At 46.1% G+C, this 21,409-nt stretch overlaps 1 protein-coding gene across 1 annotated transcript in view; it reads left to right on the forward strand.

Moving 5' to 3' along the window:
• The window catches only part of LOC115461563 (acid ceramidase-like), a 321,963-nt gene that overhangs the window by 265,094 nt on the left and 35,460 nt on the right, over positions 1-21,409 (forward strand). Inside the window, exons 11-12 of the mRNA XM_030191472.1 lie at positions 2,823-2,951; positions 3,050-3,173. Coding sequence (XP_030047332.1) covers positions 2,823-2,951; positions 3,050-3,173 — 253 coding nt within the window. The remainder of the gene's footprint in view (positions 1-2,822; positions 2,952-3,049; positions 3,174-21,409) is intronic.

Here is a 21,409-nt window from a genome sequence, read left to right on the forward strand (position 1 = left end):
TCCAGACCTGATTTGCATATGACTTGTGGACAGTTAGTCTCTGGATTATAAGTTGCTAGGTAAGGAATCCAAGGGCTAGAATTTATTTTGTGTAGTTTAGAAACTAATCTTAAAGTGTGCAGTGTCTTGCTGAGTATTAGATGCTGAATTTGTTTGCTCAGCCTAAATGGTAATGCAGCCCAGTATCAGGATCCTGGGAGCAGTCAGCAGAATACAACACATACCAGCCCACTTGGGCTATCCAGGGTTGTGGAGTGCTGGGACCTTATCTTAGACTAATATATGGACATTACAAGTGCATGGACCTGAATTGCTGGTGGAGAACCTCTACCTGCTACAATATTCATTGTGGATATCCAGAAAACCTGATGGGACTTAGTGTTCCTCAAGGACTTGGTTGAGAAGTCCTACCCTACGGCAGTTCTTCTGATGGCCTGATGATCCTTAACAAGGTGAGCCAGTCGATATTGTGTATCTGTATTTTCAAAAGGCATTTGACAGAGTACTTCATGAAAGACTCCAGAGGAAACTGGAGAGTCATAAGAGAGGAGTTGATGCTCTATTGTGGATTAAAAACTGGTTAAAAAAAACAGAAAACAATGAGTAGGGTTAAACTACAGACCCATAAGTCTCACATCGGTAGTAGGAAATATAATGGAGTCACTGCTGAAAGAAAGGATAGTTAACTTTCTAGAAGCCAACGGGTTAGAGAATCTGAGGCAACATGGCTTTACCAAAGGAAAATCCTGCCAAACAAATCTTATTGACTTATTTGACTGGGTGACCAAAGAACTGGATGAAGGATGTGTGCTGGATGTAAGCTACTTGGATTTCAGCAACGCCTTTGATACGGTTCCTCACAGAAGACTCGTAAATAAGTTGAGAGGGCTGAAAGTGGAACCAAAAGTGGTGAACTGGATAGGAAACTGGTTGACCGACAGGTGGCAGAGGGTGGTGATAAACGGAATCCGCTTGGAGGAAAGAAAGGTGAGCAGTGGAGTTCCTCAGGGGTCGATGCTGGGGCCAATTCTGTTTCATATATTTGTGAGAGATATTGTTACAGGGTTGGAAGGAAATGTTTGCATTTTTGTGGACGACACAAAGATAGCTAGTGGAGTGGATACCCTAGAGGGAGTTGAAACAATGAGAAGGGATCATTAGAAGAATGGTTGAGGGTCTAGCAGTTAATATTTAATGCAAAGAAGTGCCGAGTGATGCACTTGGGGTGCAGAAACCCAAAAGAGAGATACTGGATACGAGGGGAGAGATTAGTAAGCTTGACTCAGGAGAGAGACATTGGGGTGATGGTGTCCGAGGATCTGAAGGAGAAGAAACAATGCAACAAGGCGGTGTCCGTGGCCAGAAGGATGCTAGGCTACATAGAGAGGGGTATTACCAGCAGAAGAAAAGAGGAGTTGTCCCTCTACAAGTTGTTGGTGAGGCCCCACTTGGAGTTTCGGAGGCCGTATCTTGCTAAAGTTGTAAGAAAATTGGAAGCAGTGCAAAGAAAAGCTACAAAAATGGTATGGGATTTGTGTTGCAAACCGTACAAGGAGAGACTTGCCAACCTGAACATGTATACCGTGGAGGAAAGGAGAAATGGGTGGCATGATACAGACTTTCAAATATTTGAAAGGTATTAATCTGCAAATAAACCTTTTCCGGGGACGGGAAGGTGGTAGAATTAAAGGACATGAATTGAGGTTGAAGGGGGGGGCAGACTCAGGAAGTATATTTATCACGGAGAGGGTGGTAGGTACGTGGAATACCCTCCCGCAGGAGGTGGTGAAGAAGAAAACGGTAATGGAATTTAATCGTGTGGGATAATCACAAAGGAATCCTGTTTAGAAGGAATGGATCTACGGAATCTTAGCAGAGATTGGGTGGTGATGCTGGTATTTGGAGAGTAAAACCTGTGCAGGGCAGACTTCTACGGTCTGTTCCCTGAACGTGGCTGAATAGATAGGGATGGGCTAGAGTGTAAATTTTAAGGGGCTTCGTTAGCTTCAGAACTTTTAGTACAGGAACAGTGTGCTCTTAGAAAAGCAGGTACAACTCAAACTCTGGTATACATATAAAGTATTACATACCATGTAAAATAAGTTTATCTTGTTGGGCAGACTGGATGGACTGTTCAGGTCTTTATCTGCCGTCATTTACTATGTTACCCATGTTTTATGATTCCCACTTTAGTAATTCCCTTATCCCTTATTTGTACTGTTTGTCCTAATTAGATTGTAAGCTCTGTCAAGCAGAGACTGTATCTCCTTGTCCAGTGTAGAGCTCTGCGTATGTCTAGTAGCATTATAGAAGTGATAAGAAATAGTAGTAGTAGTAATATCCAGGGCTAATTTGTTATATGCTGGCTTCAGGAGCTTATGCATTTCTATGGGAGGAGTTCCAAATTCTGTAGCATAGAAACATAATTTAGGGAATTCTTCCTGTCAAAAATGTGTCTTCCTGTTCTCCTGTACACCTTACCCTTCCGCGATTGCCCCAGCACGTGCACACGCATGCACACACGGAGTGGCAGGTACAACCCTAAACAAAGGCATAAAGATGGTGACTTTACTGGGCAGACTAGATTTATTTATTGGGATTTATTAACTGCCTTTTTGAAGAGAACCCAGGGCAGTGTACAGCATAGCCTGTGCAGGTCTTTATCTACTGTCATTTATTTTGTTACTACGTTACATGCAGAAAGCTTGGAAAGAATTCCATGAACTATACTCTGCATGCTTTCGTAACTTGTTTAAGTTGCAGTGGTTATGCAGTGGTTTAAAAAATGTTTTTTTTAAATTACCCGCTTTGTTGTTATACAGTTATAAGGAAGCCAAGACGGAACTAGAGAAAACAAAATTGATTACTCCTGGTTATTTCGCACTGGGCGGCAAGTCTGGTGAAGCATGTGTTATCACACATGATACAGAAAAGACTGTGGATGTATGGGAGTAAGTATGTTTTAATGTGGCTATATTAAATTTTTTTTTTAATTGAAAGCTTTGAGTAAGGTGACAGATTTTTTGCATATCTGTTTGCTTCAATCCAGACTAGATGTAAAGCAGGGCATGTGGTACCTGTTACAGACCAACTATGATCACTGGCTGGAACCATTCTTCATGGATGATCGGACGACACCTGCAATGAAGTGTCTGAACAGGATAACCCAGAAGGTATGTTCACTCAGATCCATTCTCAGCCATCATAAGCTGTTGCTCCAAGCCTTCTGCAGAAACTGAGGGAGATAGATGTGAACAAGTCTCCTAATAGCAAAAACTACAATAATATTTTCTATTATACAGAGTAATTCTTATCCATGGGCATGCAGATGTTAGAGTTGTTGCTGTGGCTATAGGGGGAGAAATTGCAAGTGAATCAAAACTGGACTTTTTCATGATCTCTCTTGCATGTGTTATGACCCAAGTGACTTGGTGACAAGTGCTGTGCACTTCATGTTTAAGGCTTGTAGTCTGATTCCCTGTTCACGTCTTCCACACTCTAGGAACAGTCAGGGCCACGGATACTGCAGAGACTGGAGGATGAGGGAATTGTGGTCATCAATAAGGGATATACTTCCTAGTGGCCATATTTGGCATTTAGAAGGTGCCCTGCTGCATGGCTCCTGACTTGTGGTCTGTTACCACAATGACCAGACTAATAGTGGGATAGAGGGTCTGTTAAACTAGGGACAAACTCTGCAGTAGTTGTGCATTAAGGATTATGGTGATAGGCTCCCAGTGTTGGTTTGTTTTGAGCTAGAAGGAAGATACATGTACAAAAGGTTTTCTTCCACTAAGTGTATACAGCTGTGGGAGTGGCATTAGTATATCTGGAGTTACCACACCGACCAGTGTGAAGCTTGGCAGTGGTAATTAGCATACTACACTCTTGCATCATATGAAGTAAAAGCTCTTACCTTCCATTGTATTGCTGTGATACAGGATCATAATAACAAACACCATTGGTTGGCTTTTGCTGAAATGTGCTTTAAGGTAGTCTTGCTGTATGCCTAAAAATGAGGAGAGAAAACTACTAGATCGAGAAAAAAAGTTGACAGTGATATATTTTTATTGGACTAGCATTATTACATTTCTGACTAGATTTTGAGAATATACTCTGTTAAAACACAAAGAAAGATTTTGCCCTAATATATAAGTAAAATCACAGGACGCATTAAGATGGCAAATTGTTTTCAGAGTTGTGACATAAAAAGGTTTGGGGGGGGGGGGGTAATGCGTGAAAGAGTGGTGAGAAGACTGATAGCTGACAGGAGTATGTCTGGTAATGGGTAAGGAAACCTGTGTCCCAGTTTGTCCCTTTATGTTCTAACATGGCAGCCACATGCAGTTTATTTCCATGGCATATATATACGTGTAGTTTTTAACATGTATTGTAAGTGTGTGCTAATTTCACAGGCAAAGTTAAATTAGGCGGGGATGGGGGCTCTTTGGAGATGGGGAGGTGGAAAAAAGGGGTAAAACTGGAGCTGTCTTCTTGATACTACTTCTAGTGGTTCACCATTTAGAAGAGTACAGTTAAGGCAACAGTGTGATTTTTAACTGATGAGATTCTTTGCTAGTTTATGTAGTTTCCTATCTTCTCTCTCTATGCAAGAGAGAGTAGCCATGACATTTGTTTTGTTTTCCTTTGGCTATGTATGCTCATATTTGTTTTCATGGCTGTGGATTGTATTAGGTAGTTGCTCAATAAAAAGCCCGGTATATAGTACATCCAATCTTCCCCTCCAAATAGGCTTCCTTTTGCTTGCGGTCTTCTGCCCACGTTTTTTCCTCTCCTCATCTATTAACATGCTTTTTGGAAGTCTTCTACATGGTGACCCAGGAGTGGAGGAGTAGCCTAGTGGTTAGAGCATTGGGTTGGCAATTAGGACAGCCTAGTTCAAATCCTGCTTAGTGGTGTACTGAGGGCGGGCCGATGGGAGCTGTGTGCCCCGGGTGCATGCTGCTGGAGGGGTGCAGGGAGCAGACACGCGGCTGTCTGCTCCGTTGGTTCCCTGCTCCCTCTGCTGTTACTTCCTGTTCCAGGGCAGAGGGAGCAGGGAACCAACAGAGCCGACAGTCGCGCGGCTGTTCTCTGCGCCCCTCCAGCTGTTAAGAATGCACCGGGGGGGGGGCAGGGGGCTTGGAGGTGATACGCCGGGGGGGGCGTCTCTGCACCCAGTGGGGTGTGCCGCATCGATCTACCCCGGGTGGTAGCCGACTCAGTAGCACTACTGATCCTGCTGCTGCTGCTCCTTTTGATCTTGGGCAAATCACGTAGCCCTCCATTGCCTCAGCTACAAAGTTAGATTGTTAAACCCTCAAGGGAACGGAAAATACCTACTGTGCTTGAAAAATGTAACTACTGAAAAAAATGTGAGCTACATTTAAAGAAAGAAAGACAGGAAAGGTAGATAGAAGCAACGGCGTTACTGCAAATCATTTTCAAATGAAGAAAAAATATATTCAAGCTGCTTATAGGTTAGAAAAATGGTACTAGTCTAGGGATTTTTGACTAATCATGGATTTTTGTGTTGTCTTGTTCTTCTGGCTCAGGAGATGAGTTGGCTGGTCTGCATCTGTGTTCATACAGAGAAGGCTATAGCCCTTTAATCCTTTCTCATTTAACTTCCACAATCAAATGTACTTTAAGCACAGGAGAAGATTATCCTTGCTTCTTCATTGCCATCAGCCACTTCATGCACTTGTTCCATTATCTGTCATCAGCAGCATTGTTCATGTTGCAAGCCCTTTAGTGTAGGGTCTGAAGTCCCCTATTTGGTTGTCTTATCCTGACTTATTTGGATTCATTGCACTACACACCTGTGACCACCAGGGGCGTAGCCAGACATTGGCGGGAGGGGGGCCCAGAGCCCGAGGTGGGGGGGCACTGTTTAGCCGCCTCCCCCCCCCTTGGACCACCGCAAAAACCCTCCCCCATTGCCGCTGCCTCCAGGTACCTTGTTTGCTGGCGGGGTCCCCAATCCCCGCCAGCTGAAGAGTCTTTTTCAGCGCCGGTCAACTCTGGCGCCTTCGCTGTGTGATGATCTGTTTTGAACTCCTAACATCCTGCACCTTGTACGTCCTGTATGTAGCCCCGTGCAGGACGTAACGCATCAGAAACAGATTATCACACAACAAAGGCGCCGGAGTCGACTGGCCCTGAATAAGACTTTTCGGCTGTCCGGGGGTTGGGGACCCCTGCCAGCAAACAAGGTACCTGATGCGGGGTGGGAGGGGGGGGTCAAATGTAGAGGGGTACATGGCTTAATCTGTGGGGGGCCATGCCCCTGTGGCCCCACGTAGCTACGCCCCTGGTGACCACAGATGCTGTACTTTGAGTTAATGGTGGTTACATTTGTAATGGTATAGCTATTTTAATTGTGTTGACGCCTTATAATTAATAATTGTATCAAACCCAAGAATATTCCTCCGAGGGCCATCTCGGACACAAGGTGGACTAGGTGGCCGCCTAGGGTTGCAGAATTTGGGGATGGAATTGGGGCAGCACTGTGCCTCCCTTATCACTGCTGAGCCTGCCCTTCTGCCAGTCCCCCACCTCCTCCCAGGCCAGCAGGTAGATTAAAAAAGCATTTGTCTTGCCACCGCCTCCCCCTGCTGACAGGAAGTCTGCCTCAGAAGGGGTTGGGACCAAACAGTGCTTCAGCATGGGTCTATGCTTACAGGGCCAGTGCAGCACTGATATTTCTTTAATTTTCTGGCTGAACCTGGAGGAGGGTAGGGAGGCAGAAGTGTGTCATGGCTTGGTAGTGAGAAGGAAAGGGGGGAGATGACTGGACACAGGGGAAATGAGAAGCTAGCCTACTGAGGGGATTTACAGGGGAAGGAGAGATGCTGGCCACATGTGGGGGAGGGGATAGAGAGAGGAAAGGGAAATTATCAATTACAGGGGTGGGGGAGGGGAGTAGCATTGCTGACGGTTCACCTAGGGTGTCTAATACCCTCAGGCTGAATCTACCTTCTTATCCTGCTATACTATTCCAGTAGGTTATGTCTTCCTCATCAGCTGATAGAGGCAGAGGAAAAAAATTGAAGATTCTGATTCTGATATCAGTATAACAGGTGATGTAGCCAGGATCCTCTCAGTGTTTCTGTGCCTCCAGTAACATGATTATTGTAGTACCAGGCAGAAAAAACAGGAAGTCAGACAGAGTTTATTTTCTCCAAGGTTTATTCTCTAAAACAAATAACACATAAAAAGCTTGACACTGGCCATGTTCACCCATGCATGGACTGCAGCAGGGGCTCTCATAACAAATAATAAAACAAAATGAAATAAACAAATGTTAGTTTAAATAATAAAACTACTAATAAAATATATAATACAATATATAATTAAAATCAAGACCAAAACATGTAAGTAAATATATGCAATACAGAAAATCAATGATTATTAACATGTAAAGGAGCAGAGATCAAAAATTCAAAGTTAGTACAAAAACAGTGGTGAGAGGAACACCTACCCAAGTGGTGCTCCAAAATAAAACCTTACCAGCTTGGCTGTTAACTAGGAAAATAATTTAAAATCAATTGCATGCTGTTTAAAAACTAAAGCTCACAAAATTAATGAAACAAAAAGCACATCGGCACTTCCCAATATACTGCACAAGGTGGCAGCATAACAGTCGGCAACTCAGCTCAATAGCTTCTGGCAGCATAACTAGCACTATTCTTATTGCTGTAATTGTATGTACAAACTGTGTGTGTTTGGGGGGGGGGGGGGGGTTGTCCAAAGGTCATTTTATCCAAACTAATAGAAATAAACATGCTTAAAAGCCAACTAAAAACAAACAAACAAAAAAAACAATATAAAAACCAACAAGGGTGCCAAATTGTGTACAGAAAAGTATAAAAAAGAAAAACCGAGGAATATAGATCAATTTAAAAAACGCCAATGATCTCTAAAAGAGAGTGCAAATCAACAAAAACATAACAAAAATGATTAAAAAATCACTAAAATATAAATAAGTTATATTTAGGGTTTGCACTTCCATGATTCAATGATGTTGGTGTGTTACAAATGCAGGAAGCATTCACTATCTGCTGATATAAGTTGGCCTAAGTATGAAAGTCATAAGATACTGTAAAATACATAACATAGCATAATTGAGCTTATATGATCATAAAAATTTGTTTATCGTAAAAAATGAATCCTGTGAAAGAACAATGATAAAAATAATAAATCAAGGACTGCTGAATAAAACAAACAAACAATGAATAATAAATAAATAAAAAGTTCCCTATTTCACCTCCTTACAACAATATCAACTGTTTAAAAATGAATTTTGATTAAACTTTTCAGATCCAAAAAAAATTTGAGCTGATCAGGCTCAAGGAAGACATATTTGTTATTCATGTAGTAAACAATACATTCCATATCATCATGCTGATCAATCCATAGACTGGTGGGTTGTGTCCATCTACCAGCAGGTGGAGATAGAGAGCAAACTTTTGCCTCCCTATATGTGGTCATGTGCTGCCGGAAACTCCTCAGTATGTTCTCTATCTCAGCAGGTGGTGGTCACACACAGCAGCAGGCTAGGTCTCCAAGCCTAATTTTTAGGTTTTGTTGAGTACCTGGGGTTGAGGGCTCTTCTTGAGCAAGTGCAAACCTGGTGGTGCCAGGTCCCTCCTTTTCTCCCCCCTCCCGCTGGTTCCTTTAAAAAAAAAAAAAAAATTTTGGACGTCCTTAAGGGCGTTTATTTAAACGTTTATTGCAGCTACTCACTGGGACACCAGTTCGTTACAGCTCGGAGCGAGAAGCAGGTCATTTTTACCTTTTTATAGCGGGCAGGGGGTTCCCCGATCGATCTCCACGTGGCCTATGGCGTCGGAGGGTGAGGGCGCGAAGAATCGCTCCCCGGACCGCGTGTGCGCCTCTAGCGGGGATGCGGGGGTCTTAAAGTCTGATTCGCCCTTGGTGGGTGTCAGTTCGGAGGCCGGTCAGTGTCCCGGGTCTTCCTCCGGTGCGGCGGGTTTTCCCGCCATAAACGCCCATCCCCCGCTGCTCGCCTCCGCCATCTTGGCCGGCCACTCTGCTCGGACGGCTTCTTCTTGGGCCGCCCTTGAGCTGGGAGACGTTAATGCCATGGCCGCCCTTGATTTGGGCGACGGCAAAAAAGCGGCTAAAGTTAAGCGCCATTCTTCCCGCGCTCCTTTGCGGAGTGTCGCGCCGGACGCCATCTTGGATGCGCAGCATGTTTCTCACCCGCTCTTGCGAGCGCCGGTTGAGGGTGCGTCTAGGGCTGTGGCCCAGGCTGCTGAAGTGCACAGTCTGGGGGGTTTCTCCCCCGAGTTTATTTTGCTGCTGCATCAGGCCTTCCTTATGCAAAACGCTGCCCCTGCTCCCTTGTCCGATAAAGGGGTTGAGGCCCCCGGAAGTAAACGCCCTCGGGTGGATTCCCAGGCCTTAGAGGACTCTGTCTCCTCTGATGTAGATGAGGGCAGCATATCTGGGTTCTCCCAACGGTCCCTTGGGGATTCCTTGGAGGAGACGGATTCCCGCTCAGATGGAGCGGATGACCCCTCTGCAGCGCGGATCTTTCGCTCAGAGGATTTGCCCAACCTGTTAGTGCAGGCCATGAGCATTTTGAAGATTTCCTCTCCGAAGGACGTCTCTCCCTCAGCCCCTGTTGGCTCCGCCATTATGCTGGGGACGAAGCGCCCGCCTAGAACCTTCCACGTGCATGATGCCATGCACACCTTAATTTCGGCTCAATGGGATGTCCCGGAAGCGAGCCTCAAAGTGGCTAGGGCTATGTCCCGCCTCTATCCTTTGCCTGAAAGTGAACGGGAGGCCTTTCTTTGGCCTACCGTGGATTCTTTAATCACTGCGGTGACTAAGAAAACGGCGTTGCCAGTGGAAGGTGGCATGGCCCTAAAGGACGCCCAAGACAGAAGATTGGAGGCGGCCTTAAGGTCGTCCTTCGAGGCGGCTGCCTTAAGTTTGCAGGCCTCAGTTTGCGGCTCCTATGTGGCCAGGGCATGCCTGACGATTGTGCAGCGGGCTTCCCCCTCGGATCCTTCCTTGAGGGCGGATTGGCCGGCCCTGGAATCGGGCTTGGCTTATTTGGCAGACTTGCTGTATGATGTCTTGAGAGCCTCAGCTAAAGGTATGGCTCAGACAGTCTCTGCGCGGCGGTGGCTTTGGCTGAAGCATTGGTCTGCTGACCACGCCTCTAAGTCCCGCCTGGCTAAGTTGCCTTTTAAAGGCAAGCTGCTCTTTGGGGTCGAGCTGGACAAAATTGTGACCGATCTCAGCACGTCTAAGGGCAAGAGGTTACCAGAGGTCAGGGCTCGGGCCAGTGCTCGCCCCGGTAACTCCAGAGGACGGTTTCAGGAAGCCCGTCGGTACCGCCCGGGCAAGTCGGGCTCCTCTGCCCCCTCTTCCTTCAAGAGGAACTTCTCCCCCAAGCAGCATTCCTTTCGCAGAGACCGCCGTCCCGGAGGTGCGCCCTCCGGTCCTCCCCCAGGGTCTCGTACCCAATGATGGGGTCCTGGTCCATGGCCCAGTGCAGATTGGAGGACGCCTGTCCTCGTTTCTGGGCGAGTGGACCAGGGTAACTTCAGACGCTTGGGTGCTGGAAGTCATCAGAGACGGCTACAAGCTAGAGTTCTGCCGACCCTTAAGAGACGGGTTTGTACTCTCTCCCTGCAAGTCTCCGGTCAAAGCTGTGGCAGTGCAGCAGACCTTGGACAATCTGATCCGCCTGGGTGCGGTCGTTCCGGTGCCAGAAAATCAGCTTGGCAAGGGACATTATTCCATTTACTTTGTGGTACCAAAGAAAGGAGGTTCTGTACGGCCTATCCTCGACCTCAAAGGGGTCAATCGGGCCTTGAAAGTTCGGCACTTTCGCATGGAGACTCTCCGCTCTGTTATAGCGGCAGTGAAGGCAGGGGAGTTCCTGGCATCCTTGGACATCAAGGAAGCGTACTTGCATATTCCCATCTGGCCTCCTCATCAACGCTTTCTGCGTTTTGCAGTCCTGGGCCGACACTTCCAGTTCAGAGCCCTCCCGTTCGGGTTGGCTACTGCTCCGCGGACCTTCTCCAAAGTAATGGTGGTCATCGCGGCCTTCCTGCGAAAGGAAGGAGTACAAGTCCATCCTTATCTGGACGACTGGTTGATCCGAGCCCCCTCTTATGCAGAGTGCGGCAAAGCTGTGGACCGGGTGGTTGCTCTTTTGAGCTCCCTGGGGTGGATCATCAACTGGGAGAAAAGCCAGCTGCGCCCGACTCAGTCCCTGGAGTATCTGGGAGTTCGATTCGACACCCAAGTGGGCAGAGGGTTCCTGCCGGACAATCGGATTGTCAAACTTCAGGCTCAGGTGGACCAATTCCTAGTAGCCTCTCCGCTTCGGGCTTGGGACTATGTGCAGCTGTTGGGCTCTATGACGGCCACGATGGAAGTAGTGCCCTGGGCCAGGGCTCATATGAGACTACTACAACACTCTCTGCTGCAGCGCTGGACTCCGGTGTCGGAGGATTATGCTGTGCGCCTTCCCTTGGACCCAGCAGTGCGCAAGGCGCTGAGCTGGTGGCTGAAGACAGACAAGTTGTCTGCAGGGATGCCTCTTGTGACCCCGGAGTGGATTGTCGTCACGACGGACGCCTCTTTGACGGGCTGGGGAGCCCACTGTTTGGGAAGGACAGCGCAGGGGCTCTGGTCTCCTGCAGAGGCAAAGTGGTCTATCAACCTCCTGGAACTCAGAGCCATTCGGTTGGCGCTATTGCAGTTCCTCCCGATACTGGCGTTGAAGCCAGTACGGGTCCTGTCGGACAATGCCACGGCTGTGGCCTATGTCAACCGCCAGGGAGGTACCAAGAGCGCCCCTCTAGCCAGGGAGGCCATGAATCTATGCCAGTGGGCGGAAGCGAGCCTGGAGCAGCTGTCAGCGGCCCACATTGCCGGAGTCATGAATGACAAGGCGGACTTTCTCAGTCGCCATACCTTGGATCCCGGAGAGTGGCAGTTATCGGCTCAGGCGTTCTTGGACATCACGAAGCGCTGGGGCCAGCCGAGCCTAGATCTGATGGCGTCATCGGCCAATTGCCAAGTGCCGCGCTTTTTCAGCAGAGGACGGGAACCTCGATCCCTGGGAGTAGATGCTCTTCTCCAACAGTGGCCGACACAGGAGCTTCTCTATGTGTTCCCGCCCTGGCCCATGTTGGGTGGCAAAGCATCCGGGCCGGATAATCCTGGTGGGTCCGGATTGGCCCAGACGTCCCTGATATGCGGACTTGATCAGGCTCTCAGTGGACGACCCTCTGCGACTGCCAGTGGAGCAGGGCCTGTTGCATCAGGGTCCCGTGGTGATGGAGGATCCCTCCCCTTTTGGTCTTACGGCCTGGCTATTGAGCGGCAGCGTCTGAGAAAGAAGGGCTTCTCAGACAAGGTCATCGCCACTATGCTGAGAGCGAGGAAGCACTCTACTTCTACTGCTTACGCCAGGGTTTGGCGTACCTTTGCAGCGTGGTGTGAAGCAGGCTCACTTTCTCCCTTCACTGCTCCAATTTCTTCAGTGTTGGCATTCCTGCAAGAAGGTCTGGAGAAAGGCCTGTCGCTCAGTTCCCTTAAAGTCCAGGTAGCGGCTCTGGCTTGCATCAGGGGCTGCCTGAAGGGTGCTTCCCTGGCTTCGCAGCCAGATGTGGTGCGTTTTCTCAAGGGAGTTAATCACCTGCGCCCTCCTCTGCACTCAGTGGTGCCTGCGTGGAATCTTAACCTGGTGCTAAGAGCCTTGCAGAAGCCGCCTTCTGAACCCTTGTCGAGGGCATCTCTGAAAGACCTGACGTTGAAAGCAGTCTTTTTGGTGGCTATCACTTCAGCCAGAAGAGTTTCCGAGCTCCAGGCACTCTCATGTCGAGAGCCTTTTCTGCAGTTCACTGAGGCAGGAGTGACTATTCGCACAGTGCCTTCCTTCCTGGCCAAGATTGTTTCTCGCTTCCATGTGAATCAGCAGCTCTGTCTCCCTTCCTTTCGTAGGGAGGACTATCCAGAGGAATACTCTGTTCTCAAATATCTGGATGTGAGACGAGTCATCATCAGATACTTGGAAGTGACCAATGATTTCCGGAAGTCAGATCATCTGTTTGTCCTGTTTGCAGGTCCTCGTAAGGGTCTGCAGGCTGCTAAGCCTACAGTGGCAAGATGGGTCAAGGAAGCCATTGCAGCGGCTTATGTGGCCGCGGGGAAGGTGCCGCCTATCCAGCTGAAGGCTCACTCCACTAGAGCTCAGGCGGCCTCGATGGCGGAGGCCGGGTCCGTCTCCTTGGAAGAGATATGCAAGGCGGCAACTTGGGCATCGGCCCATACCTTCTCCAAGCATTACCGCTTGACTGTGGCTGCTCGGGCGGAGGCCCGGTTTGGAGCTTCAGTGTTGCGGTCAGGGATTCAATGTCCCGCCCTGGGTGAGTACTGCTTCGGTACATCCCACCAGTCTATGGATTGATCAGCATGATGATATGGAAGGTAAAATTATGTATCATACCTGATAATTTTCTTTCCATTAATCATAGCTGATCAATCCATAGCCCCTCCCAGTTATCTGTATTGTTTATATTCTGGTTGCATTTCAGGTTCCAGTTTAGTCTTCAGTTCTTGTTCAGGAGGACTTTGTGTTCAAGTTTTGTCAATTGGATTCTTCAAGAGTTGAGACGAGTTTGTGTTACAGTGAGCTGCTGCATTCCTCTCCCCTCCATTTTATGGGGCTGGATTGAGACATAAATTCTGCCGGCGCTCCCTCCCGCTTCGTGCGGCTGTAGGGCAGCTTTGTACCCCTCCCGCTTCGGCGGTGTTAGGGTCAGTCAGCTCCTCCCGCGGTTGCGGTTGCAGGATAAGCCAGATCCCCCCGCATCGGCGGGGTGGTGTCCCTCCCCCGCTCCGCGGGGATGAGCTGGACGGATTCCCCTCCCCCACTTGTGTGGGGATGAGCTGGGTTAATTCCCCTCCCCCGTTTCGGCGGTGGTGAGCTGGGCAGAGTGTCCCTTTGTGGGTGTAATTCTCTAAGTGCTGAGTCCTGCGGATGGAGCTTTGATATCGACATACTGAGGAGTTTCCGGCAGCACATGACCACATATAGGGAGGCAAAAGTTTGCTCTCTATCTCCACCTGCTGGTAGATGGACACACCCCACCAGTCTATGGATTGATCAGCTATGATTAATGGAAAGAAAATTATCAGGTATGATACATAATTTTACCTTTGCAGGGGTATACCAACATGAACTTTGCTCCTATAGCTGTAGTCTCTTCCCTTAAAGCTAGGAATATCCTAGCCCCACAAAAAAAAGTCAAAGCATTTTAAAAGTACAATTTCATCAAAGAATTTTGATTATGATAATACATTAATAATAAATAATACAGAATCATTTCAAATAATACAAAAATTAAAATATGGTGAATGATAACAATAGTGATGCAAAAAATTAGAGAAATACTGATCAGTATCTGTATTTGGTCCACCAGGAAATAAAGTTCCAAATCTGAAAGTGAACCTCTGTTCATTCTGAAGTAATAGATTGAACCTCCTCTCCATGATCTCCTTGGTATTGCTGAGAACACAAAACCTGTAGTCTTCAAAGGTATGACCTGCTTCCAAATTGTGATCCACTAATGGTTTCTCTTTCACATTCCTTTTGATAGTGCTTTTATGTTCAATAATTCTAATATTAAATTTCCTCTTAGTCTTACCAATGTAGACCAAACCAGAGCCGTAGCGAGGGGAGCTGACACCCGGGGCGGGTCGCCGCTGCCCCCCCCGGGGCAGCACGGCGCACCCTCCTCCCGCTGGAGCGCACACCCCCCCCCCCCGGAGCACATACCTCCCCCCCCGGAGCGCATACCTGCGGCGAGGGATGGGCGGGAGGGCCGATCCGCCCTGACTGCACGTTGCTGGGGTGTGTCGGCTCCGCGCTGGTTCACTGCTCTCTCTGTCCCGGAACAGGAAGTAACCTGTTCCGGGGCAGAGAGGGCAGTGCACCAGCACGGAGCCGACACCCCCCAGCGGCGTGCACCCGGGGCGGACCGCCCCCCCCCCCCCCCCCCCCCCTTCCTACGCTACTGGACCAAACCACAAGGACATACCACTGCATAAATTACAGCTCCTGTTTTGCAATTAGAAAACATTTTAAGAGTAAATTTTACACCAGACAATGGATTGATTAAAAACCTTATTCTTCAGTTTACTAAGCAGCGCTAGTGACTGTCCATGTGCTAATGCCGACATGGCCCATTGCATAAAAGCAAGAATCTTCCTATAGGATATTTTCAGTGTTGTAATTATTCACTGTGTAGAGTGTATGTGGTTACCAATGCTTTTATTAATCCATCACCTAGTGAAACATTTGTTCTTAAACAATTTTCTAATTGCAAAACAGAAGGTGTAATATAAACAGTCACCTTATTTTCTAATTCTTCCTACTTTCTTACTCATCTATATGTTACAACTTTGCCTTACCCTTCACTACCAATTATAATGTTCTAGTACATATCGTGTCGTCATTGCAAGTAGTATACCATGCCGTACTTTTTTATTGTTCAAATATTTTTACTGCTCTAATTGGCTATTGCTCATGTTTGATCTATTCTTACTGTACACCGTCTTGAGTGAATTCCTTCAAAAAGGCAGTAAATAAATCCTAATAAATAAATAAGAGGAAATGTAATGTTAGAATTATTGAACATAGAAGCGTTATCAAAAGGAATATGAAAGAGAAACCATTAGTGTATCACACTTTGGAAGGAGGTCATATCTTTGAAGACTACAGGTTTTGTGTTCTCTCAGCAGTACCAAGGAGATCATGGAGAGGAGGTTCAAGGGACAAGCTTATTACTTCAGACTTGAACAGAGGTTCATTTTCAGATTTAGGACTTTATTTCCTGGTGGATTGAATATGGACACTAAGCTATCAGTATTTCTCTAATTTTTGGCATCACTATTTTTATCATTCAGCATCACTAAACAGAACCTATTTTTGCTTTCCTTTGAATGAGTGCTACTCCTCCCTGGACCACGGTAATGTAGTTTTATTGGTAGCTTTGGATCTTTCTGCTGCCTTTGACCTTGTTAGTCATTCTCTCCTTATCTCTTGGCTGGCGTCTTTGGGTATCTCTAGGTCTATACTCGCTTGATTTACCTCTTTCCTTACAGGTAGGACTTTTTGTGTGTCTCTTCCTTCTTCATCCACTGAATTTCCTTTAACATGTGGTGTTCACCACAGCTCTGTTCCCATTACTCTGTAACATCTTTTTTTTAGTCCACTTGCCCGCTGATCCAAAAATCCCAGACTCGTTGTAATATCTATGCTGATATCGTTTTGGTTTTTATTCAAAATCTTGTCAGCCCTGACTTGACTTAAGTTCAGTGATGCCTAAAAAAGGTTGACGACTGGATTACCACACATCGTCTAGTTTGTGGCCCTCTGGGTTACCCTGCACCTTCCCTGCGTGAGGTCCCAATTCAGTTGGTTGACACCATTAAGTATTTAGGAGTTCACATTGATACTGCCTTCACCTTTCACGCTCCAATTTCAGTAGTTACTAAATCTTCCTTTTACTCCCTCCATCTAATTCGGTCTATTAGGACCTATCTTGATGACAACAGCTGTGCGACTCTTTATGCACTTGTTATGTCCAAATTATACTATTGCAATATTGTATATGCTGGCCTTCCGTCTGTTGCTCAAAGGAAACTTCAAACGGTTCAGAATACTGCGATACATACATGGGCATCAGAAGACTGCTACAGATTACAGGTAATTCAAAATACAGCAATAAAAATTATTAATGGCCTCATTTAAAAATCGCTCACTGGTTACCTATTTCACATTGCATCACATACAAAATCTTGTTGTTAGTGTACAAGACCCATACCTTTGAAGAACCTTCTTATGCTTGCCTAGTTCCACATTCTCCTGCACGAGCTGTCTTATCTGCCCACCTAAATCGCCTCAATGTGCCAAATTATAGAATTCTCTATCATGAGCACACTTGACACTCTATATTTTCAGTACAGGGTCCTGAACTCTGGAATTCTCTTCCAGTGTCCCTTCGCCAGCCCTCCTCCTTAGCACAATTCAAATCTGATCTTTAAAACTTTCCTATTTCAAGATAACTATCCTTAATGTCGTCTTTTCCCCTTTCACCCTCCCCACCAGGACTGAGTCGACCGAAGCCCTGCAACAGGAGCAGTCTTTCCTTTTGTTTATCTCCCCCCCCCCCCCCCGAATCTCTATCAAAGATTGTAGTTCCTCCCCTATCGTATGTCGTGTAGTCCAATAGTTTATGTCTCTTTATTTTAGAATGTAACCCACCCAGATAGTACGCACTGTAAGGCAGGATAGAAAATTTCTAATAAACTTGAAATGTAATCATGCTTGTTATAATCATGTAACCATCCTGCTGAAGCAACATCATTGGCTTCCTGTGTGATACCCCTTCTTACCTTGAATGTTTTAGTACTCCCTATAGGCTTGCCCGTGCCCGTCAATCCTCTTGTGGTCACCATCTTTGTACACCCCCCCCCCCCCCCGGTACTCAACTCAACTTGAATCTTCCCGCTATTTGGCCACCTTTTCTGTTGCATCGTCTCTCTGGAATTTCCTTCCCACTGATAGTTGCATAGAATTATCCTATATTGGGTTTTTGAGTCTTCTGAAAGCCCATATATTCTCTCAAGCATTCACTGTGGACATCTGAGCTCTGGGTTGTTTTCTGGCAGCTGCAACCATACATTTTTTTTATTTTTATTTTTGCCTTGTTTATTTCTAGCTTTGCTGTAACTCCACTGCATTGATTTATAGTTCCTTTGTATTGCAGTTTTATTGTTAACCACCTTGGTTGTGCCCTGAAAGGCATATATAAGTGCTTATATAAACATAAATATATGCAAAGGCGAATATAAGTACTTCAATAAACATAAACATATTTTATTTTTGTGTTACTATTTATTTGAAATAATATTGTATTTTAATCAAAATGCATTTTTATACAGTTGATATTGTTGTAAGGAGATGAAATAAGGACCTTTTAATTTAATTCTTGTATTTTTTATTATTGATTGTTTATAGTAACATAGTAGATGACAGCAGAAAAAGACCTGCACGGTTCATCCAGTCTGCCCAACAAGATAAACTCTCATATGTGCTACTTTTTGTGTATACCTTACCTTGATTTGTATCTGCCATTTTCAGGGCGCAGACCATAGAAGTCTTGCTCAGCACTAGCCCCGCCTCCCCCCACCGGCTCTGCTACCCAATCTCGGCTAAGCTTCTGAGGATCTATTCCTTCTGAACAGGATTCCTTTGTTTATCCCATGCATGTTGGTTTTTATTCAGCAGTCCTTAGGTTTATTCATTTTATTACAGTTGTCTCACACCATTCATTTTTTACGGTAAAACACATTTTTTATGATCATATGAGCTCAATTATGTCATATGTATTTGAGTGTCTTTCATTACTCTTATGTTAGACCAACTTATATTAGCTGATAGTGAATGCTTCCTGTGCTTGTAACGCACTGGGATGTCATTGAATCACGGAAGTGCAAACATTGAATATATTCATTTTCACACTCGTTCTTTTCTTTTAGGGATCGTTGACATTTTTAATGATCGCTGGTGTTTTTTTAATTGATCTATATTACTCGTTATACATTTGTATACACAATTTGGTACCCTGTTTTTTTTTAAATTTTTGTTTTATTGAACAGATAATAAAGAGCATACAACAGCGTAGAAAATTGTTATTCTCCTTTTACATTATTATTCTTCCCCCCATCCCACCTGTCCTCCTTCCCCAAATATACACTACCCTTATACACATGAATGAATGAGTTGTAAACAAGAATTACCAATAACAAGCAATGGAGCTTCAACATAACTGCTTCCAGTAGGTTTGAGAAGGCCTGAGCTCGAAGGACCTACCCTCATCTCTCTCCATTGCTCTACTTCCAATACATTGACCCCCCCCCCCCCCCCCCCCCCCCCCCGGTAGTTCCACTGTAGCAAAAGAGAAAAACAAAGCAAAAATGAATATTTTGCTCCACGTCGGGTTCTGGAGTGTATTTAAAACTCCACTGCAGGCCCTATGGGATAGTGCTGAAGGTATGCCCCACATAAACCAACAAGAAGGCCTTCCTCCTTTTAGAAGATCTCCAGGCTTGTTGACTTTCAAAAAGCATTAAAGTATGAAATTTATTATGCCAAATCCAGTAAGATGGGGATTCCTGGCTTACCCATACACCCAAGATTGTCTTTTTCCCCACAATGCTAGCCTGATAAGTTGTCGCCCTCCCTTCCCCAACAGTGCAAAAGCTCCCAAATGATCCAATAAATCTCCGGATGGGGAGAAAGGTATAGGTATACTAGTCTCCTAAGACCTGTTACCTGAAAGTCTCAGTATCTTGCAGTTAACCTTGACATACCAGCACACCTGAAGTTTTTCTTTTCTGATATTTTTTTTTTAATTGAATAACACAACAATGTACTCACAGTCAGTAGCTCAGAAGGATTGCCTCATGGCACCAGAGACTTTGTGATTCTGACAGTTGCTCCAGTGGATGGAGACAGAAATCTGAGAAACCCAGCTTTGCTGAACAGGTGAAAAAAACACAGCTGGGTTTACAGAAGAGGATCAGAGCTGGTCTGCTGGAAATGTTATATCTTAACATAAAGATATGTCCAAGGTAAAAACCAAGTTCTCTTCAGAGCGTTTAACAGGACATGAGCTGACTGAAAGTAAAAATGGAGACAGAATCATAGAAAGGGAGAACGAGAGAGGGCCAGAAAGTAGGGCACACACAAGCCCAGAGGAGAAGAAGGTAAAGACCAATAGAAACAGAGCCTGTCAATGAGGTGGCAAGAGTGGTTGCATTAACATAAACTACACTACACACAATGCCTAGCTCACATGACCTAGCAGTGAAATAACAAACATTAACCCATTCCAGAGTTCCACTGTAACTTAGGCAAGGCTGTCAAAAGACAGAACACTCCCCGACTGGTATCAGTAGATACCACTATCATTATCATCATTTATACATTCACAGCATATAAGTCCATTAATTACAATCAGGACAACCATCAGCTGTGGAGTCTTCTTCTTCAGGACCTGAAATGAGAGACAAACACAACAACACTAAACACAAAGAGAGAGACAAAGTCTCTGATCTTCATGGTTAGATGCTAGCTCTCGGTGCTCATGCCTCTTCATACGGTACAAGTAGCACAATTTCAGTGATGGGACTGCAGAAGTTCTTTGCTATTTATTGTTTCACAGTTCTGACTTCAACTTTCCTGATGTTTCCATCTTTACTGGGTGACTAATGCCGGGCGCCAATCATTGCGTTGAGTCTCTTTGTCCCTGAGTAAGACAATGTCGCCCTCGTGGATGTTGGTCTTACTGATCTGCCATTTGCAGTGGATCTGTAGGGTCGGGAGGTATTCTCGTCTCCAGCGGCTCCAGAAGGTGTTGGCAAGGCTCTGGACTTGTCTCCATTGTCGTCTGCATAAGTCTTTACTATTGAAATCTCCAGGCGGGTTTGGAGGCACGCGTGTCCTTCAGGATCAAAGGCGACTCTGGATCAGAGGAAACTGGGATCAGAGGTCTTGCGTTGATGATGGCAGACACTTCTGCCAGGAGTGTGGTTAGAACTTCATGGGTGAGGCGGTTAAACCCTGACTCTGATAACATGGAATCAAGGATGCGGCGAGCAATCCCAATCATCCGCTCCCAAACTCCCCCCATATGTGAAGCATGGGGAGGGTTGAATATCCACGTGCAGTGGTGGTCGTTCAAGTATCTGTTAATGGCAGGTGCACCGTTCTTTTCTGAGTTTATTTTCAGTTATTTGCATGCACTCATGAAGTTGGACCCACAATCAGAACGGATCTGCTTGGCTGGACCACAGATTGAGAAAAACCTTCTGAGAGCATTTATGAAGCTTGAAGTGTCCATCGACTCTACAACTTCGATGTGGACTGCGCATATGCTCATACACGTGAACATAACGGCCCATCATTTGCTGTTCGCAGTTCCTCCTCTGGTCCGTCTCGAGATAACTGACCATGGCCCAAAGATGGCTAGCCACATAAGTGAAAGATGGCTAGCCACATAAGTGAATGGTGGGTCAACACAGTCTTTCAGGTGATAAATCTGCCATTCTTTGGTCTTGATATTTGCCACGCAGTTTACAGCACTTGACGCATCCATGGATGGTTGCAGTAATACAACGCTTTGCCCCAACGATCCACGCTTCTGCGGCCCTGATTGCTCCTTTGGTAAAGTGTCGACCTTGGTGCTTGACTTGCTCATGGTAATAGCGCATGAGTAGGACGGATACCGGATGTCAACCTGAGATGATCAGAGGGTTCCTCTCGCTCCTGTCTATCTTG

The sequence above is a fragment of the Microcaecilia unicolor genome, chromosome 2 (genome assembly GCF_901765095.1).
Source record: "Microcaecilia unicolor chromosome 2, aMicUni1.1, whole genome shotgun sequence".
Classification (NCBI taxonomy): Eukaryota; Metazoa; Chordata; class Amphibia; order Gymnophiona; family Siphonopidae; genus Microcaecilia; species Microcaecilia unicolor.